The following is a 26,469-nucleotide window of genomic DNA, read 5'->3' as shown; positions in this document are numbered from 1 at the left end:
TTCCAGCTACTTGGAAGGCTACGGCAGGAGAATCACTTGAACCTGGAAGGTGGAGGGTGCAGTGAGCTGAGATCACGCCACTGCACACCAGCCTAGACAACAGAGCAAGACTCAGTCTCAAAAAAAAAAAAAAAAAGACAAATTTTACTATATCAATAATAAAACAATTCTCTGATAAAAGAAATTAGAAACAAAGTTAAAATAGAAGCAATTGGGAAAGGAGAAATATTTAATAGTTACAAAACAAATAAATAAGGATATATCTAGGAAGCAAGCTCCTGCATGAAGACCTTTGTGCCTCTCTTCAGTGCTCTCTTCCCAGATACCCAAGTGGTCATAGCCTCCCTTCCTTCTATGACTTGAAACATACATTCTCAATGAGGCTCTCCCAGACTCCACCTAAAATGGCTAATTCCTTCTTGCCTCCCCTATTCTTCAAGGTTGGCAGTAGGCCTTCCCTCCTCCTTCAGGCAGGAGATTAAAGAGTCTTTTCTGGGAGGAAAGATCCAATTGACTTATGGACAGGTCTCCAACTAAACAGACCAGACCAGACAGATGCCCTACAGCAGAGTGCCAACCCATCAATCTCTCTCATGGACTTAGAGACTCCACTCAGTTTTTAGCCACAAACTCCTGAATACCAGGAGACAGCCCAAAATCATTAGACATCTAAGTAAAGTCCATAACATGGAAAAGAGAATAAAATAAGCAAACCAAAGAAAGCAAAAAATACCTAGGCAGGGAGAAGAAAACTTCAGAAGAAAAGTTATTAATAATCCAAGAGACAAGACCCAGTACTGCATGGACATGTGTTTGCAACACTGAAAATTCATGCCCAGGGGTGATGATGCCCATTTCAGGCAACCGCTGAAAGGCAGGGAAGAGAATGTGATGGTGGTGAGACTTCATGGCTTGTAGTATTTGGCTTATTAAAAACAAAATCTGAAGTAAAGATGGCAAAATGTGAAAATGTGTCAAACTGCGGTGATAGGTACATGGGTACTTATTTCTTGTGTGTACTTTTGTGCATGTTTGAAATTGTTCATAATTAAAAAGAAAGCAAATGGGATTTTTTTCCCATCTATCAACTTGGCAAAAGTTAAAAAGAATGATAATATCCAGTATTAGCAGAAATTTGGGAAATTAGTATTATACACTGTGATGGAAAAGCCTTTTTGGAGGGCAGTATGGCAAGCCTGATCCAAATTTTGCATGTGCATAGCTTCTGAATCATTAATTCCATTTAAAATAATCTATAATCTGAGAGGCAGTAGTCTTCAATTTTCCGTTAGAAGGAAGTCAACTCCTCCTCCTAATGTGTTAGAGCTCTTTAAGCAAAACAAAACAAAAACAAATACAAAGCAAATAAATAATTTAAAAAGCAATTTCCCCTTGTTTCACTTACCAATATTATAAAGTGCTTCAGTACAAGAAGAATCATTTCTTAGAGCCTCTTTATAGAATTCAGCGGCCTTCTCATAATCACCATTTGCAAAAACTGTATTCCCTTTATTAGTAAGAGCTGCTGGATTATATCTATCAGAGTTCACAGCTATATCTGCATAGCTGCTGGCTTGTGCAAAGTCCTTTCCCTAAGTAAAATACATATACAAATTATTTGAATTTCATGAAATACCTTTTCTGACTGTTCTGAGATTACAGACATAATAAATAGACTTTCTGAGATTATAAATATAATGAACAAAAATATTTTACATATCTTGGTCTTGATAGTCTACAAGATCTACAAAATTCTACATAAGAGTTTTACTTATCAAGCTGAACCACCCAAGTTTCTTGTGATTGACTTCTCCACAGTCTCATGGTTAGAATAACAACACTATTTATATGTAGGTGGTTCCATACTCAACGCCCAAATTCCATGTCATCATTTGCTGCAGCACTCCCCCTCCCACTTGAAGCCCTGAAATAGCTGTCACAAAAGCACTACCCTTCTTGCCCCTAGCACACTGGCTGCGTCACCTACTAGGTCTCTGCACTTCTAGCAATCCATTGTTTTTTTCCGTCTCCATGCCAAATGCTCGGTCAGGGCCTTGCCATCATTCACATGAGCTACAGGAACCTCTCTGTTCTTAAATATTGTGACCATCTGTGCCAGGTCAGCTTGGTTAAGCCAGGAACTACATTTCCAAGAAGCTCCTTCACTATTAGCCTCTTGTCTAGACTTGACCAAAAGAGGAACTTGTGTGACATCTGGAATGCAGACCTGAAGCAGTGGCCTTTAGTCTCAGAAAGCCTTTTTCTTGTCATCAGATGCAGGACTGACACAGAAGTGTCCATGGGTACCAGCTTCTCCTCACTTACTCCACTCCAAGGGCAGCTCTTCTTCCTGACTATGCTGTCCCTGCTCCAAGATAGGGTTTGGCTGTGGTCCCCAGAGGAGGCAGCTGCACAGAGGCATCTGCTTCCCACAGAACTCCCCATGAAGGCCCTCTGGGTTCTACTGTGGCAGCTAGATATGTGTGGCCACCCACTGACTGATGGTAACTCCTCCTCAGCTCTCCAGCTCCCCTTCTGCACCTTCACCGCCATGGCTCCTTCACAACTGTATAACATTAAATTCCCATGCCCCTTTTCCCATAACACTCACAGTGACCGTCCCTCGTTAAAACTTTTTAAAAAGTTTAGATATAACTTATATATAATAAACCTGACACCTTTAAAATGTAGAATTCTGTGGCATTTAGTAGGTTCACAAAGTTGTGCAACCATTGCCAATATCTACTTCCACCCTCAAAAGAAACCCTGTACCCGTCAATAGTCACTTCCCATCCTCCTCTTCCCCCAGCCCCTGGCAACCACTAATCTGTTTTCTGTCTCCTTGCCTATTCTGGACACTGAATATAAATAGAATCATAAAATATGCAGTCTTTTGTGTCTGACTTCTTTCACTTAGCATAATATTTTTAAGGTTCGTCCATGTTTTAGCATGCATCTGTGCTGCAATCCTTTTAAAGGCTGAATAATGTCCCGCTGTATGGGTAGACCACATTTCATTTATCCATTCATTGTTGATGGACACTTGGGTTGCTTCCAGGTACCTTTATGGTTACTATGAATAATACTGCCATGAACATTCATGTGCAAGTTTTTTGTGTGAACTCTGAAACAAAAATTGGTACCGACAAGTGAGGTGCTGCTGTTTAAAAACTAAAACACGTAACACTGTCTTTTGGATTACACAGCAGGCAAAACTGAGAAAAGCTGTGAGGGGCTGTGTTGGGGACTGGAGAGATGGTGAAGCATGAGTGAGCCTGCAAAGGCAGAAGGAATCATCAGAGGCTGGATAAAGCGCAAACCACACTGTCACCATGAAGCACTGACACAAGTGGCACCCATAGAGTGGGATGGAGGATAGGAAGTGCACCTCATAAATATGCAACATGTGGCCAAGGGGATTTCTAGGTAGGATGCTGAAGGGCCAATGAACTTATTTTAACTGGGTATGATTGATCAGGTATAGGAAGAGAAAAATGAGCTAAGGAGAGAACTGTTTAGTTTGCAGGTAGAATTTAGAGAAAATATAGAAGAACCAGGACTTGCTAAGGTAGAAAATAAAATTATTTCATGTCTCCAGTTTCTTGTGGTGGCACAAGATTCTCAAATGGTGGCAGGTTAGGGAACAATTCAAAGGTGTGGCTGTAACACCTTTTGTAAACATCTCACAAAGATTTAAGGTCATACCTAGCAGACCTTCTCTCCCAGGTAGCGAAGTGGGCTTCTAAGACACTTCAAGGCTCTGTTCCATAGCAGCCTACACACCTAGTGGGAAGGGGTCTGTCCTGAAAAGAATTATGGATGCAGCTGTTGAGACATGTGGGAAAGCCCAACAAGATTTAGAGAAAACCCTCCAAGTTTTTAGGGGAGTTGTACTGACTGTTGCTAGTTTGGATTAAAGGGACAGATATAGTCCAAAATGAAAAAAGCCCTCTGTGCCCCAAATGTCTCAGGGCAGAACACAGGCTGAGAAAGTTAATCAGCTGCAAACACAGGCTATTTCTTTCCTTTTTTTTTTATTTTTTACTTTAGGTTAAAAACAAACATGGGATACATGTGCAGAATGTGCAGGTTTGTTACACAGGTATACACGTCCCATGGTGGTTTGCTGGACCTATCAACCTGTCATCTAGGTTTTAAGTCCCGTATGCATTAGGTATTGGTCCTAATGCTCTCCCTTCCCTTGCCTTCCACTCCCCGACAGGCCCCGGTGTATGATGCACTCCTCCCTGTGTCCATGTGTTCTCATTGTTCAACTCTCACTTATGAATGAGAACATGCGGTGTTTGGTTTTCTGTTCCTGAAACATAGGCTATTTCTTACACAAAAGGAAGATGCTCTCAGAAGGCAGAGCCAAGAGCCACAGAGGACAAAGAATTAGGGGGCCGCTCCAAGGGAGCAGAGCTGGGCCCTAATCAAGGAATATTCGTTTTTCTCAGACTAGGGAGCACTGGCCACACCTGCTTTGCTAGGTTTCAGAATCATTAAGGATAGTGACTGTGATGTGCCTCCATCCCTCCCCTTGGGGATGAGTGTCTTACAGTTATCCTGTCTTTGTATCTCCATGATATGTTGCATGTATGATGGGACAGCTGCCAGTCTTTTCATTCAGAAATTTTTGGATCCAAGTCCTTGCTATTGTGAATAGTGCCGCAATAAACATACATGTGCACGTGTCTTTTGCAGCATGTTTTATAATCCTTTGGAACAAATGTCCAACAATGATAGAATGGATTAAGAAAATGTGGCACATATACACCATGGAATACTATGCAGCCATAAAAAATGATGAGTTCATGTCCTTTGTAGGGACATGGATGAAGCTGGAAACCATCATTCTCAGCAAACTGTCGAAAGGACAAAAAACCAAACACTGCATGTTCTCACTCATAGGTGGGAATTGAACAATGAGAACACATGGACACAGGAAGGCAAACATCACACACTGGGGCCTGTTGTGGGGTGGGGGGAGGGGGGATAGCATTAGGAGATATACCTAATGTTAAATGAAGAGTTAATAGGTGCAGCACACCAACATGGCACATGTATACATATGTAACAAACCTGCACATTGTGCACATGTACCCTAAAACTTAAAAAGTATTAAAAAAAATAAAGAAATCTTTGGATCAAGAAGAAATTGTTCCTGAGAAAGCTCCATTTCTTGTTTTTTTTTGTTTGTTTGTTTGAGATGGAGTCTCGTTCTGTCGCCCAGGCTGGAATGCAGTGGCACGATCTTGGCTCACTGCAACCTCTGCCCTCCCAAGTTCAAGCAATTCTCATGCCTCAGCCTCCCGAGTAGCTGGGACTACAGGCATGCACCACCATGCCTGGCTAATTTTTTATATTTTTGGTACAGACGGGGTTTCACCATGTTTAGTAGAGACGAGGTTTCACCATGTTGGCTAGGCTTGAACTCCTGGCCTCAAGTGATCCACATGCCTCAGCCTCCCAAAGTGCTGGGATTACAGGCATGAGCCACCATACCCAGCTAGAAAGCCCCATTTCTATCCAGACCTGATGTAGATCCTGGCCTTCGAGCCTGATGCTGTGGTTGAATGAGACTCAGAGTCTTGGGAGGGATATGAATAACTGGGGTCTGAGTGCAGGCAGTGGCAGATTATTACAATAATGACTCCAGTGGATCACACCTCCCAGGATTCACGTACGACTCATTCAGGTATGATTCTCTCTCATGTTTGTTTTGTTCAATAAAATAATAACAAACTCAATGCGCACAAGAACCTAATACTCACCTGTGTACTGGGGTTTGCTCTCATGGAACCCAGTCCCACCTGAGAAGGCTGGGATCCCCTGCTGGGGATGCTCTGAGGGAAGACTGAGTTGCCCTGGACAACAGTTCAGCTAAGTGACAGGCATGAGGTAGGAATTTGGAACATCCAGTCTCAGTCATGCCTCAGAGGATGTCAGCTGCATGAGTAAGGCCACGCAAGCCCAGTAAAAGAAGCATCCAGGTGAACCCAGCTCACTGGGTAGAATGTAAGCATATACCTGGTGATTTCAAGCCACTACGGTTTGGGGCAGTTCATTACATAGCAAGAGAAAACAGATACAACTATATGCCGGATACCAGCAATATATTTTCAACTACATATCATATAAAACTACATAGCAGACTCATCACTTGGCCTCAAAACATTCTTGATTACAACCATTTTCTTCAGAACCAAGTATAAGAAATTGCTGATGAGATGCTCTAATAGCTCTGCTTGGTTGATTAAATCTAACAATTCTCTTTACTTCTTTAAATTTTCTATTGGTCTCCTCCTGCACAGTCATCAAACTTGGTATAAAGATTTGGTGACGAATTGGGTCAAAAAATTCATTAGTGATTTTCTAAATTCAAAATTTAATGGCCATGATAGACACCATGCTTCACCCCGTGGACTTGCCCGTCAGAGGTGCTGGAGGTGCTACTGGCCACCAGCCTCAGCAGGCAGCCCTCTCTGGAAACTGGGTGGAAGACAGAGGCACCTTGTCCCCCTTCCTAGAGGTGACCCTTTTTTGGGAGGCAGGCCACATCCAATGGCTGGCTGGTGGGGGGTACAAAGGCCCACCCTCTCTCTTTTCCTGCCTCCTTGTGAAGAAGGTGCTTGCTTCTCCTTCACCTTCTGCTACGATTGTAAGTTTCCTGAGGTTTCCCTAGCCATACAAAAATGTGAGTCAATTAAACCTCTTTCCTTGATAAATTACCCAGTCTCGGTTATTTCCTTATAGCAGTGTGAGAACAGACTAATACACCTTCTGTCTACTTGTTTCCATCATTACAAAAAATGTTTAAATATATTTAAAAAGAAACACAACATCTTTTCCCCCAATCAGCACCCTCCTCTAGACATGCAACTAACTGGTACCACTCTCCTACCAGTAGATTGAAGCACTGGAGTCATTCTTCAACCAGGGGTTTGGATCTCTTTCTTCATCTTTACATATATGAGGGATATGATACCTTTCCACTAGCAACAGCAGTTCAGCACAGCAGTGCTTCTCAATGGTGCACAGATCAGAAGCTCTAAGAGGGACTAGAAACTTGGTTTAACAAAATACTATGACTTTTTTTCTCATTTGTTAGTAAAAAAGTGTTTAATAAGCACCTGTCATCAACAGGGCACTGTGCACAATACAAAGCTGAAGCTGATGGTCTAATGAAGAAGAATCACATATAAACCATTAAAATACAATGCTGTAAGTACAAACAAAATATTCTAGGAGCACAAAGGAAGGTGAGACTATCTGCCAAGGAGAGTCAGGAAGGCTTCATACTTCAGTTGGGTCATGACAGTAAATTTAAACAAGGGGTTGGACAACGGAATATTCTTACAATAAGGGCAGTTCTTGGAAATCTGTTAAAGACCATTCCTACGCCATTATTCTGAGCAAAATGTAAGCAAAACCCAAGACGCTGGAAATTCGAGAGTTAGTGGCTAAGGCAGAGTTAAAGAGTTGTGGTAGCCTTATAATAGTTTACCACCCTGGTAGATGGTGAGGTCTGGGTTCCATGCCTTCATCTGGGCCCTTCCTTGGCCCTGCAACCTCAGCATCAACAGTTATTCCTAAGGAAAGCTCTTATAGGCTTCTTCTACATGCAGGACAGAATTAAATCTCGGATCATTTCCTCTAAGAATCATAGAATGACAGAATTGAAAAGGATACTGAAAAATCACACAGATCAGTTGTTTCTAACTTCCAGCCCTTAAAATTGTATGGGTTCTCAAAGTGGCAAATGAAAATCTACAATTTTTTTTTTTTTTTTTTGAGACAAGGTATCTGTCACCAAACAGGAGTACAATGGCACGATCATGGCTCACAACAGCCTTGACCTCCCCAGCTCAGGTGATCCTCCCACCTCAGCCTTCTGAGTAGCTGGGACTACAGGCATGCACCATCATGCCCAGCTAATTTTTTGAACTTTTTGTAGAGACAGGCACTGTGTTGCCCAGGCTGGTCTCAAACTCCTGGGCTCAAGTGATTCACACACCTCAGCCTCCCGAAGTGCTGGGATTATAGGCTTGAGGCACCACACCTACCTATAATCAATTTTCAATATTCAGAAAAAGCCTACCAGAAATTCTGTATTTTCTGGTGAAAAGAAATGACTCTTATACACACTTCCCTCCCAGCAGTTTCTTGCCTCTGTACTTTTGTTTAGTCCCCTTCTCCCTACAAATGCCCCTTTCTATATTCTGACCTGAAAGATCCAACTCTCTATGAAATCTTTCCTGAAAGTCCTAAATTAAAATGTTATTTGCCGCCTCTGAATTTCTGAAGCATTTATTATCTGCATTCGTTTATTGTTCTCTACTTTAAACCTTCCTTCCTAGTCTACCTCCTTTGTTCCAAAGACAAGAACGCTCCCCTTTAGGGAGCTTTTAGACTTCTGGTATTCCCATGACTGGCATCCAGTGAGATGCTCAATAAATGCTTGTTAGAGTTGATACTCTGTAACCTTACATAAATCTTTTAACCTAAGATGTCACTTTCTTTACTAATAACACAAAGGAGTTGAAATACATCTCTAGCTCTTCCAGCTGTATGTTGCATAATCTATGATGCGATGCTTATCACTACAATTTTTCTTCCTCCCTTCTCCTTCAGAGATGGTGTTCTCACTCATGTCTGCCAACTCAGCCCCTGGCCTGGCACTTGTCAGGATCAGATCCTCTATACTCCTCAGTCCACTTACCATCCTCCACCAATATTCTTTGGACCTCTCCCTAGGCATGATCCTTGGGCAGAAATTTAGCGATATAAAAATAGCATATGATTAACTCTTAGTAGTAAAAAAAACTTACCATATAATACAGGGCTGAGAGATTGGTTGCAGCTGCACTTTTCACTCTACTGTCCTTTTTTTCCAACACTTTTAAGATCTCTACAGCCTAGAAATGGAATATCTGAAGGTTACTACCATTGTAATATGATAGTACTCAAGCTTATGGTCGGGGAAAGGATCAGTGTTCCTAAAGGGTAAGACCAGGGAAGGGCACAAAAGGGGTGGATTAAGATGTTCAAGAAAACAGATTACAAGAAGATAATTTCATTTGAGAATTAGAATTTATAAAAAAGAATAAAATGGAAATTCTGGAATTAAAAATATAATTAAGAAAACATAGATGTTCTAACAGCAGATTAGATACAGCTGAAGAGAGACCTGGTGACTGGAAGAAAGGTCAGTAGTAAATAATGAGCCTTGGAAGGCTGGGCATGGTGGCTCATGCCTATAGTCTCAGCACTTTGGGAGGCCACGGCAGGAGAATTGCTTGAGGTCAGGAGTTTGAGACTAGACTGGGCATAGGCGTGAGACTCTCTCTAAAAAAATAAAAATATGATGATAATAATAATGATCCTTGGGAGTCATGTGATGCAGCTGAGTGTTTATTCTGCATAATGGGGTGGGCAGTGAGGCCTTGAAAGGTTTTGCCTAAGAGATGTGATCAAATTTGATCTTTACAAAATAATTCTGAGGTTTCTGCTTCTGGCCATGACTGACTAGCCTATAGAAGACCATTCTTTGACAGAGAACAACTAGAAAGATTATAGAAAATACTAAAAATATTTTTTGAAGGCACTGTAGAGCTAGCAAAGCAAACAGGACTTCAAGGCCAAGGTCCCAGAAAATGTTCAGACTAAATGAAACATGGCAAAATAGATGGCTAAAAAATGTTCCTAGAAAAGAACACAAGAGACTTATGGGAGCATAATGAAAAGGTCTAATAGAAATGTAATTGGAGTCTCAGAAGGCCAAGAAGGAAAAATGGCACAGAATTTTTCAAAACCAGTAACAGAAAATAATTCTGGGAGCGTTACAAAAAGTGATCTAAAGTAGATCCAAATATAATTACATTTTTAAATCATGAGAAATGAAAGTATGTTAAACTACCTGGCAGGTCTGAGATAATCCTAACCAAGTAAGATGTGTGGAACGGTCAGACACTTTACATGAAAGGTGAATGAGTATTCAACCTAGAAATTGCTACAGAATATTAGAAAGAAAAAAACAAGGGTAGAGAAAGGCACTGGGTTTTCCTTCCTTCCTTCTTTTAAAATATATTTACTGATTAGAAGATGCTTGACTCTTGGTGTCTCCTGCTCCTAGAAAGCAGTTGTGTAGAAGCAAAAGTAACTGTGTTAGCTTTTATAATGGTTGTCAGCTACAGCTGTTGCAAATCTCTGACAGATTCTGAGATGTGGGCTGTGCAGTGTTTGACCTCAAATGAAATACCAGTAGGCAAACTGACTCAATTTTTTTGAAGGACAGAAGAGTTTAAAATACTCAATTTCAGATACTTTGGTTAGAATATGAGTAAACTGTTATTCTTTTATTTATTATTATTTGCACAATAAAGTTGCCAAGCAAATTATTCTTTTAAAGGGTTTTTGATGACTTCAAAGAAAACTGATGGAAGTTTCTAGGTCAGTAGTTTACAAAGTAAACACTGGAAAAGAAAAACCCAAACATCATATCCTCACTTTCAAGATTCTATTTCTATCGTTTACTTTCTTGGGAAGATCTTATAACATTGCCACAAGTTCCTTAAATTTACCTCAAAAATAATTGCTGCTAATATTGCTTATCCTATAGAAACTACCTCATTGATGCTTTATACAACCTCCACAGCTATTAATATAAAAGCCACCACTGTTTTGAATCTCTAGGTTTTATAAGCTGCATTTCACTTTAAATAAGAATTGAGATAGTTTAATCTTCACTTTTAGACTGTGTCATAATAAATGGTGTATTACTTTAAAATATAAGGCACTTGAATAGGTGTAACTCATATAACCATTAAACTCTCCAAAGTGGACAGGAAAAGAAAGCTATTCTCTAATGTTTACAACATCTATAAAACAATACAAAAAAGAATGCTAACAAGCAATAACAACAATTTTTTTTTTTAAAGGAGTGTTATAGTCCTTTGTATCATTCCTTTTAGAAGCGGCCATTTACATTATAGTCAAGGAAATGTGTTAAATTTTTAAATTTTGATATATACTACATTGTAACTCATTAATAACAATACTTTAAGGCTATATTTAACATCAAATCTATTTTCTCCCAAAATGGTTATTATGAATCCAAAAAGCAGTGCAATCCAAAACCATTACTTAAAAAACTTGGCAAAGGTATTTACAACTTAAAACATCCTAAATGGGTATCACTTGACAAAGTAATAACACTTCATATTATACGTTTCTAAACTATGATCTATTCTAAAAAGGCTACATAATTATTCTAATAAAAGGAACACTCTTGGGTATTTTTTCGCTCAAGTTTTTGTTTTGAAATAGGCTGTTTTCATAACTGTTCTCTACATGTCCATAAATCTACATAAAATATTTGTTTTTAAAAGTAAAATATTGTAAGTTTATTTATAAATGGAACTGATAAAAGTTCAGTCAAAATTAAATTTCATTCTAAATGGTAAAACAAAAAATAAAAATAAACAATGTTAGCTTGTTTGTTTGTTTCCCTGAAAACAATGAGGAAAAGGGATCTATGTCTGTCCTGGTCTCCTTTCCCAGCTGATGCCATCTAGCTCCTGGCTTCAGCATTCCGCTGAGCCTCCAGGCCAATGGCTTCATTTCATCCACTTTGGGCTTTTTGGCAGAGTCTATTTTTTCTATTACAAAAGTGGCTACAAACACCATCATTATCAAAAAGACCCATACTCTGTGATTTCAGCATCTTTTTCTCGGAAAAAAAAAAAAGTATTTAGAGCTAACTCCAGAACTATATCCTCACAGAAGGCATAAATTTTTCTTTTTCACTTTGAATTGTAAATAAAGTAGTTGCCATCAAATGATTATTATGAGATACATCAACCCAATCCTTTTTCACTTAATAATATTTCTTTCAAACTAAGATTGTATTATACCCACCTCATAATACTTACAATATACAAACAAAAGAAAGAGTGAAAGCAGCAATGATGAAAAGAAAGCAGAAATGGCATTTAAAAAAAATCAGTAAACCAACTGATATTAAAAACTTGAAAATGCAAATGGAACAGAAGATATTTTGAACAAGAAGAGCTAGGAAAGCACAGATAGTAAGATCTGAGTTCAACAGGTTTTAACATTAAAAAATTAGAGTGTTTATTGCTTAACGAACATAGTTTTAAAACATGAGCCATGGCAATGCATTCTTAACCTTTTTTTTTTTTTTTTTTGAGACGAAGTCTCGCTCTGTCACTCAGGCCAGAGTGCAGTGGTGGGATCTCAGCTCACTGCAACTTCTGCCTCCTGGGTTCAAGCAATTCTCCTGTCTCAGCCTCCTGAGTAGCTGGGACTACAGGCGCATGCCACCACGCCTGGCTAATTTTTGTATTTTTAGTAGAGACAGGGTTTCACCATATTGGTTAGGCTGGTCTCAAAACTCTTGACCTCAGGTGATCCACCTGCCTCGGCCTCCCAAAGTGCTGAGATTACAGGTGTGAGCCACCACGCCCGGCCTCTTAACCCTTTCTAAAAAGATCATTTAAAAATAAAATGTCAAAGGAAAACCAGCAAACATGGTTTTCTCCATTTTGTCATCTATAACAGTACGTCACACACAAAATTTTTCTTGTCCATATAGCACTTTAGCAAGATAATAAAGACCAATTTGATTCACGTCACTTCCACGTAAAAAGCATTACAATGTTGGAGAGTCATTGGTGGCATTTTTCATGACCAAAGATGTGATGATTAAATGACAGGATACTTTGAAAAGTCTTTTTCAAATGTTTTGTAAATGCTCAAAAAATTAAGCACAGTAAATTAACATATGCAATGGAACCACCCCATGGTACTACATTAATTATATGTATTTATTTCGTGAACACTGGGGTTGCTTTTTTCTACTCTCATATTCTTTAGTAGATAGTGTTCTCCCCACTTCCTTTGTTAGTCCTTTCTGTTGTCTCCCAGAGCAAAAAGTTCTCTAAATAGGAAGATAAACTGAAAGCATAGGCTTGGAAGAGGATGTGGGAAAGATGCTATAGCTTTCTCTGGTCCTTGCTCTCTGGATCTAACTGGGAAGAGCTGAGTTTTCTAGTTGCTGACATATAATGACACTAACCACTGGTGTTACAGACTAGGACATCAAGTCATTCTGTTTACTCTCTTTGGTTATCCCTCTTTCTTACACCTGTCTAAGCCTCCTGATTGTGTGTCAGCTCTGTCCTAATGGAGAGACTGCTGAAGGGGGAGCACCCACTCTACCCCCCACCCAAGCTAGCAAGGGAGCAGCAGTGCCAGTGAGAGATCTGCAGGGTTCTAAAACCCCATACAGCCATGAGACTCTTCCAATCCCAATGCAGTGTCAATGAGGAAACCAAACACATAAAACAGACTACAAGGAAGTTGCTCTGGTGAGGATGGCAGACTCCTGGCTTCCCATGCTCCCTAGCACAATCAGTGTTCCTAAAAACTTTATGCTTTGGGGAACACTTTGAAAACCTCTAGGGGAAAGTTAATCTCAGGAATAGAATATGGTTTATAATTTAGCAACTATGCTATACAAAGAAAGTATTTACATTTTAAGAAGCAACAGCTGGGCGCGGTGGCTCACGCCTGTAATCCCAGCACTTTGGGAGGCCGAGGCAGGCGGATTACAAGGTCAGGAGATCGAGACCATCCTGGCTAACACGGTGAAACCCCATCTATATTAAAAATACAAAAAATTATCCAGGCATGGTGGCAGGTGCTTATAGTCCCAGCTACTCGGGAGGCTGAGGCAGAAGAATGGCGTGAACCTGGGAGGCGGAGCTTGCAGTGAGTGTAGATCACGCCACTGCACTCTAGCCTAGGCAACAGAGCGAGACTCCATCTCAAAAAAAAAAAAAAAAAAAAAGAAACGACAAACAGGCAAAAATTAATAAAAGTTTAAAACTATTTTAATGAAAATTAACATAAAATAGAAATAAAAATATTATTCAACTTCAGAATAATCACAGATAACATTATTCTAGAAAGGAGTTTACCTGTTTTTAATGCTTTGACCAATTAAGATATGGAATTCCATCTAAAAATTTTTTTAAAACTTACTTGGTTATAGTCTTTTTGTCTCAAGTATGTAACTGCTTTGTTTATTTCCAGATCATTGGCTAGCTCTACATATTGAGAAGCTTTCACCACTTCCACGCACCTATAAGGGAAAGCATAAAAAAGCTTACTTGATTTTGTTTTAATATATTGATGCTGTTGTTTTCTTAAATGTGGCTTTTCAAAGATTTTTTAAAGGGTCCCTAGTACTCTGTAAAGGTAAGCACTCGATTTGCTCCAACACAGGTTTTCAGTTACTGAAGTCTTCAGTTCTAAATTACTTTTCTTATCCAATTTATCATTAGCCTATTTTAATGTCTAATCATTTTAAGTAAAAATTGGACTGATACCTACATTCTCATTTTTGAATTAACTATTATAACAATTTGTAACAGATGACAGTTTCCACATATTTTTCCATATTAAATGCTCTCATGGTGAGAAAAATTCTACAGAACTTGTAGAATATATTTAATTTTTTGTGTCCCAACTTAAATAGATCTCTTTATAAAAGCACAAAATATTTGCTGTTTACTCTATATCAGGGGCAGTGCTAATTGCTCTACAAGCATTAATACGTTTAACCCTCACAACAACCCTAAAAGGATTATTCTTATTTTATAGATAGGAAAATGGAAGATCTGAGATCACAAAGGTAGAAAATGAGTGTCAACTAAGAACTTGAACCCAATTCTTGTTGATACCAAACCCACTGCATCAAGACGAGCATTTTTCATATTGAGTTATTGAAATCAATTTAGTGGGTCACGACTCTTACTTCAATAACAGAAGAGATAGGGGGTGGTGGGACTGGGAAGACATTGGTCAAAGAACACAACATTTCAGTTAGACGAAGGAATAAGTTGAAGAGATCTATTGTACATCAAGGGAATTACGGTTAATAATATATTATATACTTAAAATTTGCTAAGAGTAGATTTTAAGTGCTTTCACTACAAAAAATAACAAGTATGTGTGGTAATGCATATGATTTAGCAATTCCACAATGTGTACATGTATCAAAACATCATTTTGTATACCATAAATATATATCATTTTATATCACTGCACTCCAGCCTGAGCAAGTGTAAGGAAACCTGCAAAACTGAGTGGCCTCCTCCTGGAAGACATTCACACAGTATGATGGACTGAACTAATTATTAATATGTGTGTGTGTGTGTGTGTGTGTGTGTGTGTGAGTATTTATATAAAGGATCCATGGTTGAAAATCAGGGGGTGGCCTGTGGTGTTATGATATATATATAGGTTTTCATCCATGGTTCCTGCTCATAATTCCCATAGCCTTTATTAGAGTCTTCTGGTATAATGGGGGTGTTAGGCCTCAAGTGCAGGGCTCTGACCTTCCCCTGCCTTTCTGTTTGTGGCCCTCACATGAGAGTCTCACCCAAAACCCTGGGGGAAGGAATGCTGAAGTCATGAGCCTTCCTTTTACCCAAGAGGACAGGGTTCGGGGAGCTTCCGGATAGCTGAACACGTGTAGGTTCCTAGAGGGTGGGGCCCAGGGAGGAAATGGAAGCTCCATGCCCCTTCTCCCATAGTTCACCTTATGCATCCCTGCATCACTATCCTTTGCAAAATCCTTTATTATAAGAAACTGGTAAATGTAAGAAAAAAAAGAGGTCTGAACAAAACATTAAGAAATTTGACATGATATACACAGGATGTTATCCCCAACAACAGCAGAATACATGTTCTTTTCAAGTCCATTTGGATTATGTACCAAGCTGCAACAAATTTCAGAGTTGAAATTATTCAATGAATATCTTCTACCACAATAAAATTAAACTAGAAATCAAAAAAGGAAAAGATAATAAAAAATGCCCAACTTCCTGGAAATTAAGCAATGTAGCAGGATACAAAATCAACACACAAAATTCACTTCCATTTATCTATACACTAAAAACAAACAACTTGGAAAGGATATTAAGAGTACAATTCCATTGACAACAGCGCCAAAAAGAATAAAATACTTAGGAATAAGGATAACCAAGGAGGTTAGAGACTTGAACATGGAACACTATAAAACATTGCCGAGAGAAATTTTTTAAAACATAAATAAATGGAGGCTGGGTGCGGTGGCTCACGCCTGTAATCCCAGCACTTTGGGAGGCTGAGGTGGGAGGATCACGAGGTCACGAGATTGAGACCATCCTGGCTAACACAGTGAAACCCCGTCTCTACTAAAAATACAAAAAAAAAATTAGCTGGGCGTGGTGGTGGGTGCCCGTAGTCCCAGCTACTTGGGAGGCTGAGGCAGGAGAATGGCATGAACCCGGGAGGCGGAGCTTGCAGTGAGCCGAGATCATGACACTTCACTCCAGCCTGGGCGACAGAGCAAAACTCCATCTCAAAACAAAACAAAACAAAAACATAAATAAATGGAAACATGCCCCATGTTTATGGACCAGAAGACTTACTACATTTAAGATATCAATACTACTCAAAGCAATCTATGAATTCAATGCAATCTCTACCAAAATGCCCATGGCTTATTTTTCCAGATACAGAAAAATCCATCCTGAAATTCATATGCAATTTCAAGGGACTCCAAATAGCCAAAACAATCTTGAAAAAGAAAAGCAAAGCTGAAGGACTCACATTTTCTGATTTTAAAGTAATTACAAAGCTACAGTAATCAAAACAGTGTGGTACTGGCAGGAAGACAGACATGTAGACCAATAGCATAGAGTAGTGAGCCCAAAAACAAACCACCACATATACAGTCAAATGCTTTTTGACAAGGATGCCAATGCTATTCAATGAGAAAAGGACAGTCTTTAACAAACAATGCCAGGAAAACTATGCATAAGTAATGAAGTTGCACCCTTACCTAACACCATGTACAAAAATTAACTCAAAATGAATCAAAGACCTCCCTGTAAAATCTAGAACTAAAAAAACTGTTAGAAGAAAACACAAAGCAAAAGCTTCATGACATTAGATTTGACAATTTATTGGATGTGACACCAAAGTCACAGGAAACAAAAGAAAAAATAGACAAAGTGGATCTCGTGAAAATTTAAGAAGTTTTTGCCTCAAAGAAATATCAACAGAGTAAAAAGGTAATCCACAGAATGGGAGAAAATATTTGCAAATCATGCATCTGATAATGGATTAATATCCAGAATGTATAAAAAACTCCTAAAACTCCAAAACAAAAACCAAACCACCCAATTCAAAAATGTTAAAGGACTTGAACAAACACTTCTCCAAATAAGGTATACAAATAGCTAATAAGTACATGAAAAGATGCTCGACATCATATGTCATTAGGGAACTGCAAATTAAAACAACAATGGGACGCCACCATACGCTTATTAGAAAGGCCAAAATTGAAACACTGACATTACCAAATGTTGGTGAGGATGTGGCACCCCAGAAATTCTCATCTATTGGTAATGGGAATGCAAAATGGTACAGCAACTTTGAAAGAGTTTGGCAGTTTCTTACAAAACCAAATATATACTTACTGTAATTTCCAATAATCATGCTCCTTGGTATTTATCCAAAGAGGGGAAACTGTATGTTCACACAAAAACCTACACAATGGATGTTTATAACAGCTTTATTCAAAATTGCCAAAATGTGGAAGCCACCAAGATGTCTTTCAATAGGTGAATGAATAAACATCCATACAACAGAATCTGAAACTTTTTGAGCACAGACATAATATGACGCTCAAAGAAAATGCTCATTGGAAGATTACAGACTCTGGATTTGGGATGCTCAATTGGTAAACAGAAATATTCCAAAATCCAAGAAACCTCAAAATCCATAACACTTCTGGTCCCAAGCATTGTGGATAAGGGATACTCAGGAGATACCACTAAATGAAAGAAGCCAATCAGCAAAGCCAACATACTATATGATTCCAACCCTGTGATTTTCTGGAAAAGCCAAAACTATGGAGTCAGTAAAAAGATCAGTGGTTGCTAAGGGTTTGGGAGAGGGAGGGATGAATAGGTACAACACAGGAGATTTTTAGGGCAGTGAAGCTATTCTATACAATACTACAATGGTGGGTACAGGACATCATGCATTTGTCAAAACCCCCAGAATTAAAACGCAAAGAATCCTAACATAAACTATGGACTTCACATGGTAATACTATGTGAATACTGGTTCATTGATTGTAACAAATGTACCACACTGGGATGGCATATTGGTGAGGGAGGCTCTGGGTAGGAAGTGGGGAAAATATAAGGAAACTCTGTACATTCTGTTCAATTATGCTAAGAAACTAAAACTGCTCTAAAAAAAAAAGTCTTCGGATTTTTTACTTTTTTAAAAAAGTCTTTTTTTTTTTTTTTTAATCTCAGCAGGTTTTGGGAAAATTGACAAGTTGGGTTTAAAATCTATATGGAAATGACAAGGACCAAGAATACTCAAGGTAATCCTCAACAACAAAGCTGGAGGACTTACACTGCCTGCTCTAGTTTGTGCAGGCTGCTATAATGAAATACCATAAACTCGGCCGGGCATGGTGGTTCACACCTGTAATCCCAGTAGTTTGTGAGGTTGAGGTGGGCAGATCACTTGAGGCCAGAAGTTTGAGACCAGGCTGGCCAATATGGCTAAATCCTGTCTCTACTAAAAATACAAAACTTCGCTAGGTGTGGTGGTGTGTGCCTTTAGTCCCAGATACTTGGGAGGCTGAGGTACGAGAATTTCTTGAAACTAGGGAGGTGGAGGTTGCGGTGAGCCGAGATTGCGCCACTGCACTCCAGCCTGGGTGACAGAGCAAGACTCTGTCAAAAAAAACAAAACAAAACAAAACAAAACAAAAAAAACCACCAAACCATAAACTAGGTAGCCTAAACAAAAGACATTTATTTTTCACAGTTATGAAGACTGAGAAGTCCAAGAACAAGACGCCAGCAGGCTGGCTGTCTGGTGAGGGACCACTTCCTGCTTCATAGAATGCTGTCTTTTTGCTGTGTCCTCACATAATAGTAGAGGCTAGCTAGCTCCAGAGTCTCTTTTTATAAGGGCACTAATTCCATTCAAAAAGTGTCCTACCAGCTGGATGTGGTGACTCATGTCTATCATCCCAGCACTTTGGGAGGCCGAGCCAGGCGGATCACGAGGTCAGGAGATTGAGACCATCCTGGCTAATACAGTGAAACCCCATCTCTACTAAAACACAAAAAATTAGCCAGGCGTGGTGGCAGGCGCCTGTAGTCCCAGCTACTCAGGAGGCTGAGGCAGGGAAATTGCTTGAACCCGGGAGGTGGAGGTTGCTGTGAGCCGAGATCGCGCCACTGCACTCCAGCCTGGCGACAGACTAAAACTGCGTCTCAAAAAATAAAAATAAAAATAAAGTGTCCTACCTTTATGTCCTAATCACCTTAAAAAGGACGACCTCCTAATACTACCACCTTGGGGGTTAGGTTTCAACATATGAATTTTGGGGGAACACAAATATTCAGATCATAGCACTACCAGATATCAAGTGTTACTATAAACTATATAAATGTAGGCAACGTGGTTTAACGACAAGAGTAGATAAATGGACCAAAGGGATTGAATAAAGATTCTACAAACAGACCAATATATAGTCACTTGGTATATGTCAAAGGTGACATTACAGTGCAGTGGAAAAAGTAAACTATTTTCCATAAATCGTGCTGGGTTAACTGGATAGCCCTATTACAGAAAAGAAAAGAGAGAGAAAAGAAAAAAAAATCTTGACCTTACTTCACACTACACACAAAAATCAATTCCATATAGATCCTGTATCTAAATGTGAAAGGTAAAACCTCTAGAAGAAAACATAGGAAAATATTTTCATGAAGTTGGGGTATGCAAAAGTTGCCTTAAAAGGACACAAAAAGAACTAACCAAAGAAATAGAAACAAGGGCAAAAGTCTTGAATGGGCACTTCTCAAAAAATAATATTCATATGGTAAATAAACATATAAAATCTGCTGAGAGTAAAATGCAAATTAAAACTACAATGAGATGCCACAGTACGGCTGGCTAAAATGAAAAAATACAAAATACACCAAGTATTTGTAAGCTATTCGAATTTTCATGCACTGTTGGTGGGGGTGTAAACAAGTACAGGAACTTTGGAAAACTGTTTAGCGGTATGTATTAAAGCTGAACATATACACACCATAGGATCAAGCCATTTCACTCATAGGTATGTATCTAACAGAAATACCGGCACCACCCACCAAGAGATGTGCACAACTGTACCATAATATTGATAGGAGCATTTACAACAGGTTCAAAGTGCAAATCACAACACCCAGTCACATTGAAATGGATATATTTTTACATATTAATACCATGAACTACTAGATAGCAATGAAAATGAACAAACCACAGCTAGATGCGAGGACACGGACAACACTTACAAACACAGAGTAAAAGAAGTCATATGCAAAAGAATATGTACGGTATGATTCCATTTATATAATGCTTTTAAAACCTGGCAAAACTAAATTATGGATACCTGCTTAGATGGTTAAAGAATGAAGAAAAGCAAGGAAGTTATTATCATCAAAGTCACTCTTCAGGGACATCAGTCACTCTTCAGAGCTGGGTAGCCAGTGATTAGGATTGGCATTTTGTAATGTGCTAACAATGTTCTATTCTTTAAATTTTATTTATTAGGGTATGCAATGGCTAAATGTTTGTTTGTTTTGTGATGTATCGTTGAGCTGAGTTACCATTTCGGATAATTTTTTGTATGTTTATATTTAACAAACATAATTCCAGAAAAAAGGTTAAAAATAATTTAATCTCCCGGCCGGGCGCGGTGGCTCACGCCTGTAATCCCAGCACTTTGGGAGGCCGAGGCGGGTGGATCACGAGGTCAGGAGATCGAGACCATCCTGGCTAACACGGTGAAACCCCGTCTCTACTAAAAATACAAAAAATTAGCCGGGCGAGGTGGCGGGCGCCTGTAGTCCCAGCTACTCGGGAGGCTGAGGCAGGAGAATGGCGTGAACCCCGGGGGGCGGAGCCTGCAGTGAGCCGAGATCGCGCCACTGCACTCCAACCTGGGCGACAGCGAGACTCCGTCTCAAAAAAAAAAAAAAATAATAATAATTTAATCTCCCAGCACTTTGGGAGGCCAAGGCAGGTGGATCACGAGGTCAGGAGATCGAGACCATCCTGGCTAACACAGTGAAACCCCATCTCAACTAAAAATACAAAAAATTGGCCGGGCGTGGCGGTGTGCGCCTATAGTCCCAGCTACTTAGGAGGCTGAAGCAGGAGAATCGCGTGGACTCGGGAGGCAGAGCTTGTAGTGAGCCGAGATTGCACCACTGCACTCCAGCTTGGGTGACAAGAGTGAGACTCCATCTCGAAAAAAAAAAAAATTTAATCATATACAAAGAAGTTAACAGAAATATAGTAAGAATGCCAGAAGAATTCATAGTAAAAATTGCAAATAATTGCAGAACTAAGTTTTCTCTTCTGTTTTTCAGTAGAACAGTTGAATTACGCGTAATTTCCATTACACATGACAACTACCTGCAGAGCATTAAAAAAATATAGATGTTCTATCCCATTTAAGACCAACTGAATCTCTACTTTTAATGAGCTCCTCAGTCAGTGGCATTCAAGAACTATTTGCATAGTATAGAGCTGTATGTGGGATTTATATCACAGAACCCCCTAGGCGGCTTTATAAATACTGATCCCTCTGTCCCAACACCCAGAAATTCTGATTCAACTAGTCTACCATGCAGCCTGTGTGTTGGGACTATTTAAAATCCCCTGATTTTAATATGCAGTCATACCACTGGTAAAGAGTTACAGTATAGTAGTTATCAGAATCACTTGGGGAGGCTTGACACAAATGTAAATACTCACTCCAGACCTCAGAACCCTGACTCAGATCTACAGAGAAAGATGTGGGGAGCCAGATTATCCGCACTTTTAACAAGAAACCAGGGCAATCCCAATGAACAACGATCATGTGCTACATAAAAAAGTTTTGATCCGGCCAGGCGCGGTGGCTCACGACCATAATCCCAGCATTTTGGGAGGCCAAGGCGAGCGGATCACGAGATCAGGAGATTGAGACCATCCTGGCTAACATGGTGAAACCCCGTCTCTACTAAAAATACAAAAAAATTAGCTGGGCTTCACGGTGGCTTTCGCCTGTAATCCCAACACTTTGGGAGGCCAGGACACATCACTTGAGGTCAGGAGTTTGAGACCAGCCCAGCCAACACGGCGAAACCCTGTCTCTACTAGAAATACAAAAATTATGGTGATGCCTGCCTGTAGTCTCAGCTACTCGGGAGGCTGAGGCAGGAGGATCACTTGAACTCAGGAAGTGGAGATTGCAGTGAGCTGAGATCACACCACTGCACTCCAGCCTGGTCGACAGAGTGAGACTCCATCTCAAGAAAAAATAAAATAAAAATAAAGTTGTTCTCTGAAGAGCATTCCAGTCTGCATTCTCTGAAGTCTCATTCCAGTAATGACCCACTCAGCAGGAATATGGTGGAGTTCAGTCCAATTCAGGTCAGCCACATCCAAAAGACTACAAGTCATTACTAAGTTGAGCAAAAGAGTTTTTATGTATTAGCAGAAAGGGCCTCTCTGGCAACAGAGATTAAAAATTGGCCCAACTTCATTTGCATCCTTCAGGGAATAGCAAATTGAAGATTTACTTATCTAGGACTTGAATTCCTTCTTTGGGACCAAGTTAATAAAAGACCAAGAAACTCCTGATTAAAATGGATAATGAAGGATTCTATAGACAGGGCTGCACGTATTGGCTTTGTTTGACTTCTCTTTTCTCAGTTAACATCTCAGAGCTGGAACATTCCACGTTCCCCAGCAGCTTGTGGGGGCCAACTAAAGTTTACAGTTCCGACTAAAAATCACCCTGCTTCTGGCTTATCTGAATCCCTTACCCACCCCACCCCACCAACCCACTCCTACTTATTCAGCACCACACTACCCAGGAAACACACTAGCAAATTGTGCAATGGAATAAAATCCACACTTTTCTTTAGATTCTTGCAACTGTATCATATGTAATAGTATCACTTTTTCTACATTTTGGTCAAATAAATTTTTTACATAAACTGAAAAAAAAATTAGCCGGGCTTGGTGGCGGGCGCCTGTAGTCCCAGCTACTTGGGAGGCTGAGGCAGGAGAATGGCGAGAACCCAGGAGGCGGAGCTTGCAGTGAGCCGAGACTGCGCCACTGCACTCCAGCCTGGGAGGCAGAACAAGACTCCGTCTCAAAACAACAACAACAACAAAAAAAACAACCAAAAAAAGTTTTGGTCCAGGACCAACCACATAGACAACAGTGGTCCCATAAGATAATGGTGCTAAAAAATTCCTATTGCCAAGTGACATCCTAGGTGCTGTAATGCTGTATCACACCTCATGTGTTTGTGGTAATGTTGGTGTAAACAAACCTACTGCACTGTGTCACTCTTATGAAAGCACAGCACATACAATTATGTACAGTACATAATACTTGATAATAAACAATTATGTTACTGGTTTATGTATTTACTGTACAGTAAGGCATCGCTTGATGATGGGGATATGTTCTGAGAATTATGTCATTAGGCAATTTCATCATTGTGCAAATATCATAGGGTATACTTACACAAACCTATATGGCATGGCCTACAACACACCTAGGCTATATGGTATAGCCTAATGCTCCTAGTCTACAAACCTCTACAGCATGTTACTGTATTGAATACTACAAGAAAATATAACACAACGGTAAGTATTTGTATACCTAAATCTATCTAAACATAGAAAAGGTACAATTAAAATATGGTATAAAAGATTTTTAAAATGTCATGCCTGTGCAGGGTGCTTACCACGAATGGAGCTTCCAGGACTGGAAGTTGCTTTGGATGAGTCACAAAATAAACTCTTGAGTGAATGTGAAGGCCTAGGATATTACTGTACACTTTTATACAACTGGCAGCATAGGTTTGTTTATATCAGCATCACCACAAACAAGTGAATAATGCATCGTGCTACAATTTCGAGACAGCTACAACGTCACTAGTGATAGGAATTTTTCAGCTTCCTATCTTACCAGACCACTGTCATATGTGTGGTCCATTGTTGACTGAAATGTGTTATATAACTACTTTATTTACAAAATAACATGAGTAATAAGAAAAGTATCTTATTAGGAACTTTTACAATAGCCTATATTAATCTGAACATATAATATTATCTGCTTGATAAATATGAATCAACATTCATATCCACTTTTCTAATGACAATATTAATTCAAATTTAAAAGTATAAATTATGAAAAAAACCACATCCATGCAGTATTATAGACTTTCTCTCTTACCAATCATAACCTGCAGCAAAAGATGTTTCAATTACAGGAGCAATGAGTTTTGCAGATGTCATAATATATTTTTCTGCCATGGCTTTCCTATATCAAATAAACCAAAAAGTTGTATTTAGAGATACAGTATAAAATAGTTTGGATTTATTTCCTAAAATTTAAGTGTAAACATTATCTATCAAAACTAACATACCACAAAAGCCTACTAAACAATGGACAGGTACCATAGAAATCTATTTATGATTCAGGTTTAAAACCATGACTAGGAAACGTAATTAGCAAGCCATGATTGCCTGCCAGGTCAATGGTGTTCATTTCTTTTCTTTTTCTGCTTTATGATGCCTTCTGACAAACTGAAGAGATACTGGAGAAACACAAGGCCCTGCAGCGGAACTTACATAGCCTACACTGCAGACACGAAAGTAAAGGGTGAAATTACCACTGAAGAAATCGTGTGTGGTAAAGAGTAAAACTGAATTACTATTTGTTGCTTTTTTGTGTATATATGTGTATCTGTATCCGTGTGTGTATATGTATATGTACACGTACGTACATATATAAAATGTGTTATCGTCAAGGTTACTGGAAAATTTCCAAGTGCTTTTCAAAGTGGATATACCAATTTATAGTGGTGTGTAAAAGTTCTCTTAGTCATTTCTTCTTGAATTTATATATAAGTAGTGGTTTTTAAAATAGACTCAAAATGTATATACTATTCTATAACTTGTTCTTTATACTATGCTGTATTAATATAGAAATAATCTTTCCAGGACAGGCGCAGTGGCTCATGCCTGTAATCCCAGCACTTTGGGAGGCCAAGGCGGGTGGATCACAAGGTCAGGAGATCGAGACCATCCTGGCTAACATGGTGAAACCCCGTCTCTACTAAAAATACAAAAAATCAGCCAGGCGTGGCGGCAGGCGCCTGTAGTCCCAGCTACTAAGGAGGCTGAGGCAGGAGAATGGCATGAACCTGGGATGCGGAGCTTGCGGTGAGCAGAGATCGGGCCACTGCACTCCAGCCTGGGTGACAGAGTGAGACTCCGTCTCAAAAAAAAAAAAAAAAGAAAAGAAATAATCTTTCCAAGTCATTCAACATTCATCTTGTTATTCTTTCTTTTGAACTTTATTTTGAGACAACTGTAGATTCACATGCATTTGTAAAACCTAAGAGATTCCATGTACCCTTTACCCAGTTTCCTCCAACAGTAACATCTTTCAAGTACACAACCAGATTACTGTCATTGATAACAGTCAAGAAACAGAATATTCCCACTATATTTCCATTCCTTTGTTTTCCTCCAACTCCCACCCCTTCTTCATCTCTCCTAACAACCATTAAACTGATCTCCAGTTCTACAATTTTATCATTTTAAGAGTGTTATATACAAAGAATAAGGTTATATATAATCTTCCAGAATTGGCTATTTTTGCGCAGTATACTTCCCTTCAGATCTATCCAATTTGTTGCGTATATCAATATTCATTCCTTTCTGTTGCTGAGTAATATCCATGTTATATGTCAACTGTTACAGAAAAAGCATGTGACAAAATTCAACACTCATTCATCACAAAAACATACGAAATAAGAGACAGCTTTCTCAACATTACTGAATCGTGATTTTTTTCCTTAGTTTGTTAGTATGGTGAATTACACTGATCGATTTAAAAATAATGAAGCAACCTTGCAGCCTTGGAATTAATCCTACTTGGTCATGGCGTGTAATTTTAAAAACATATTTCTGAATTTTTAAAAAACAGCTTTATGGGGAGATAACTCATATACCATACAGCTCACCCAATATAAAGTCTACAATGCAATGGTTTAGGTGTAGTCACAGATTTGTGCAACAAGCACCACAATCACTTTTGAAACATTTTCATCATCCCAAAAAGAAACATAATATCCATTAGCAGACACTTCCCTGTGCCTATCCAGCCCCTGGCAACCACTGATCTACTTTCTGTCTTTATAGATTTGCCTAATTTATACCTTTCATATAAACAGAATAAAAAAACATGTGGTCTTTTGTGACTGGCTTCTTTCATTTATCATGTTTTCAAGGTTCATC

At 39.2% G+C, this 26,469-nt stretch overlaps 1 protein-coding gene across 36 annotated transcripts in view; it reads right to left on the bottom strand.

Annotated features, from left to right (window-relative positions):
- IFT88 (intraflagellar transport 88) overlaps positions 1-26,469 on the bottom strand; it is a 124,836-nt gene that overhangs the window by 51,617 nt on the left and 46,750 nt on the right. For 31 of the 36 annotated variants that reach the window (XR_008670986.2, XM_031001356.3, XM_031001354.3 and 28 more), the window contains 4 exons: positions 24,398-24,484; positions 14,068-14,167; positions 8,832-8,918; positions 1,406-1,592 (listed from right to left, as the gene is read on the bottom strand). Coding sequence is in view for 35 of the 36 variants with exons in the window: in XM_031001356.3 (XP_030857216.1) it covers positions 1,406-1,592; positions 8,832-8,918; positions 14,068-14,167; positions 24,398-24,484 (461 nt within the window). In the remaining variant the exon portion in view is untranslated. The remainder of the gene's footprint in view (positions 1-1,405; positions 1,593-8,831; positions 8,919-14,067; positions 14,168-24,397; positions 24,485-26,469) is intronic. The other 5 variants (XM_055360145.1, XM_063697179.1, XM_055360157.1 and 2 more) reach the window with 1 other exon arrangement.

Source organism: Gorilla gorilla, chromosome 14 (assembly GCF_029281585.2).
Source record: "Gorilla gorilla gorilla isolate KB3781 chromosome 14, NHGRI_mGorGor1-v2.1_pri, whole genome shotgun sequence".
Classification (NCBI taxonomy): Eukaryota; Metazoa; Chordata; class Mammalia; order Primates; family Hominidae; genus Gorilla; species Gorilla gorilla.
Note: the sequence above shows the minus strand (reverse complement) of the source record. Positions and strands in the feature narration are given on the sequence as shown.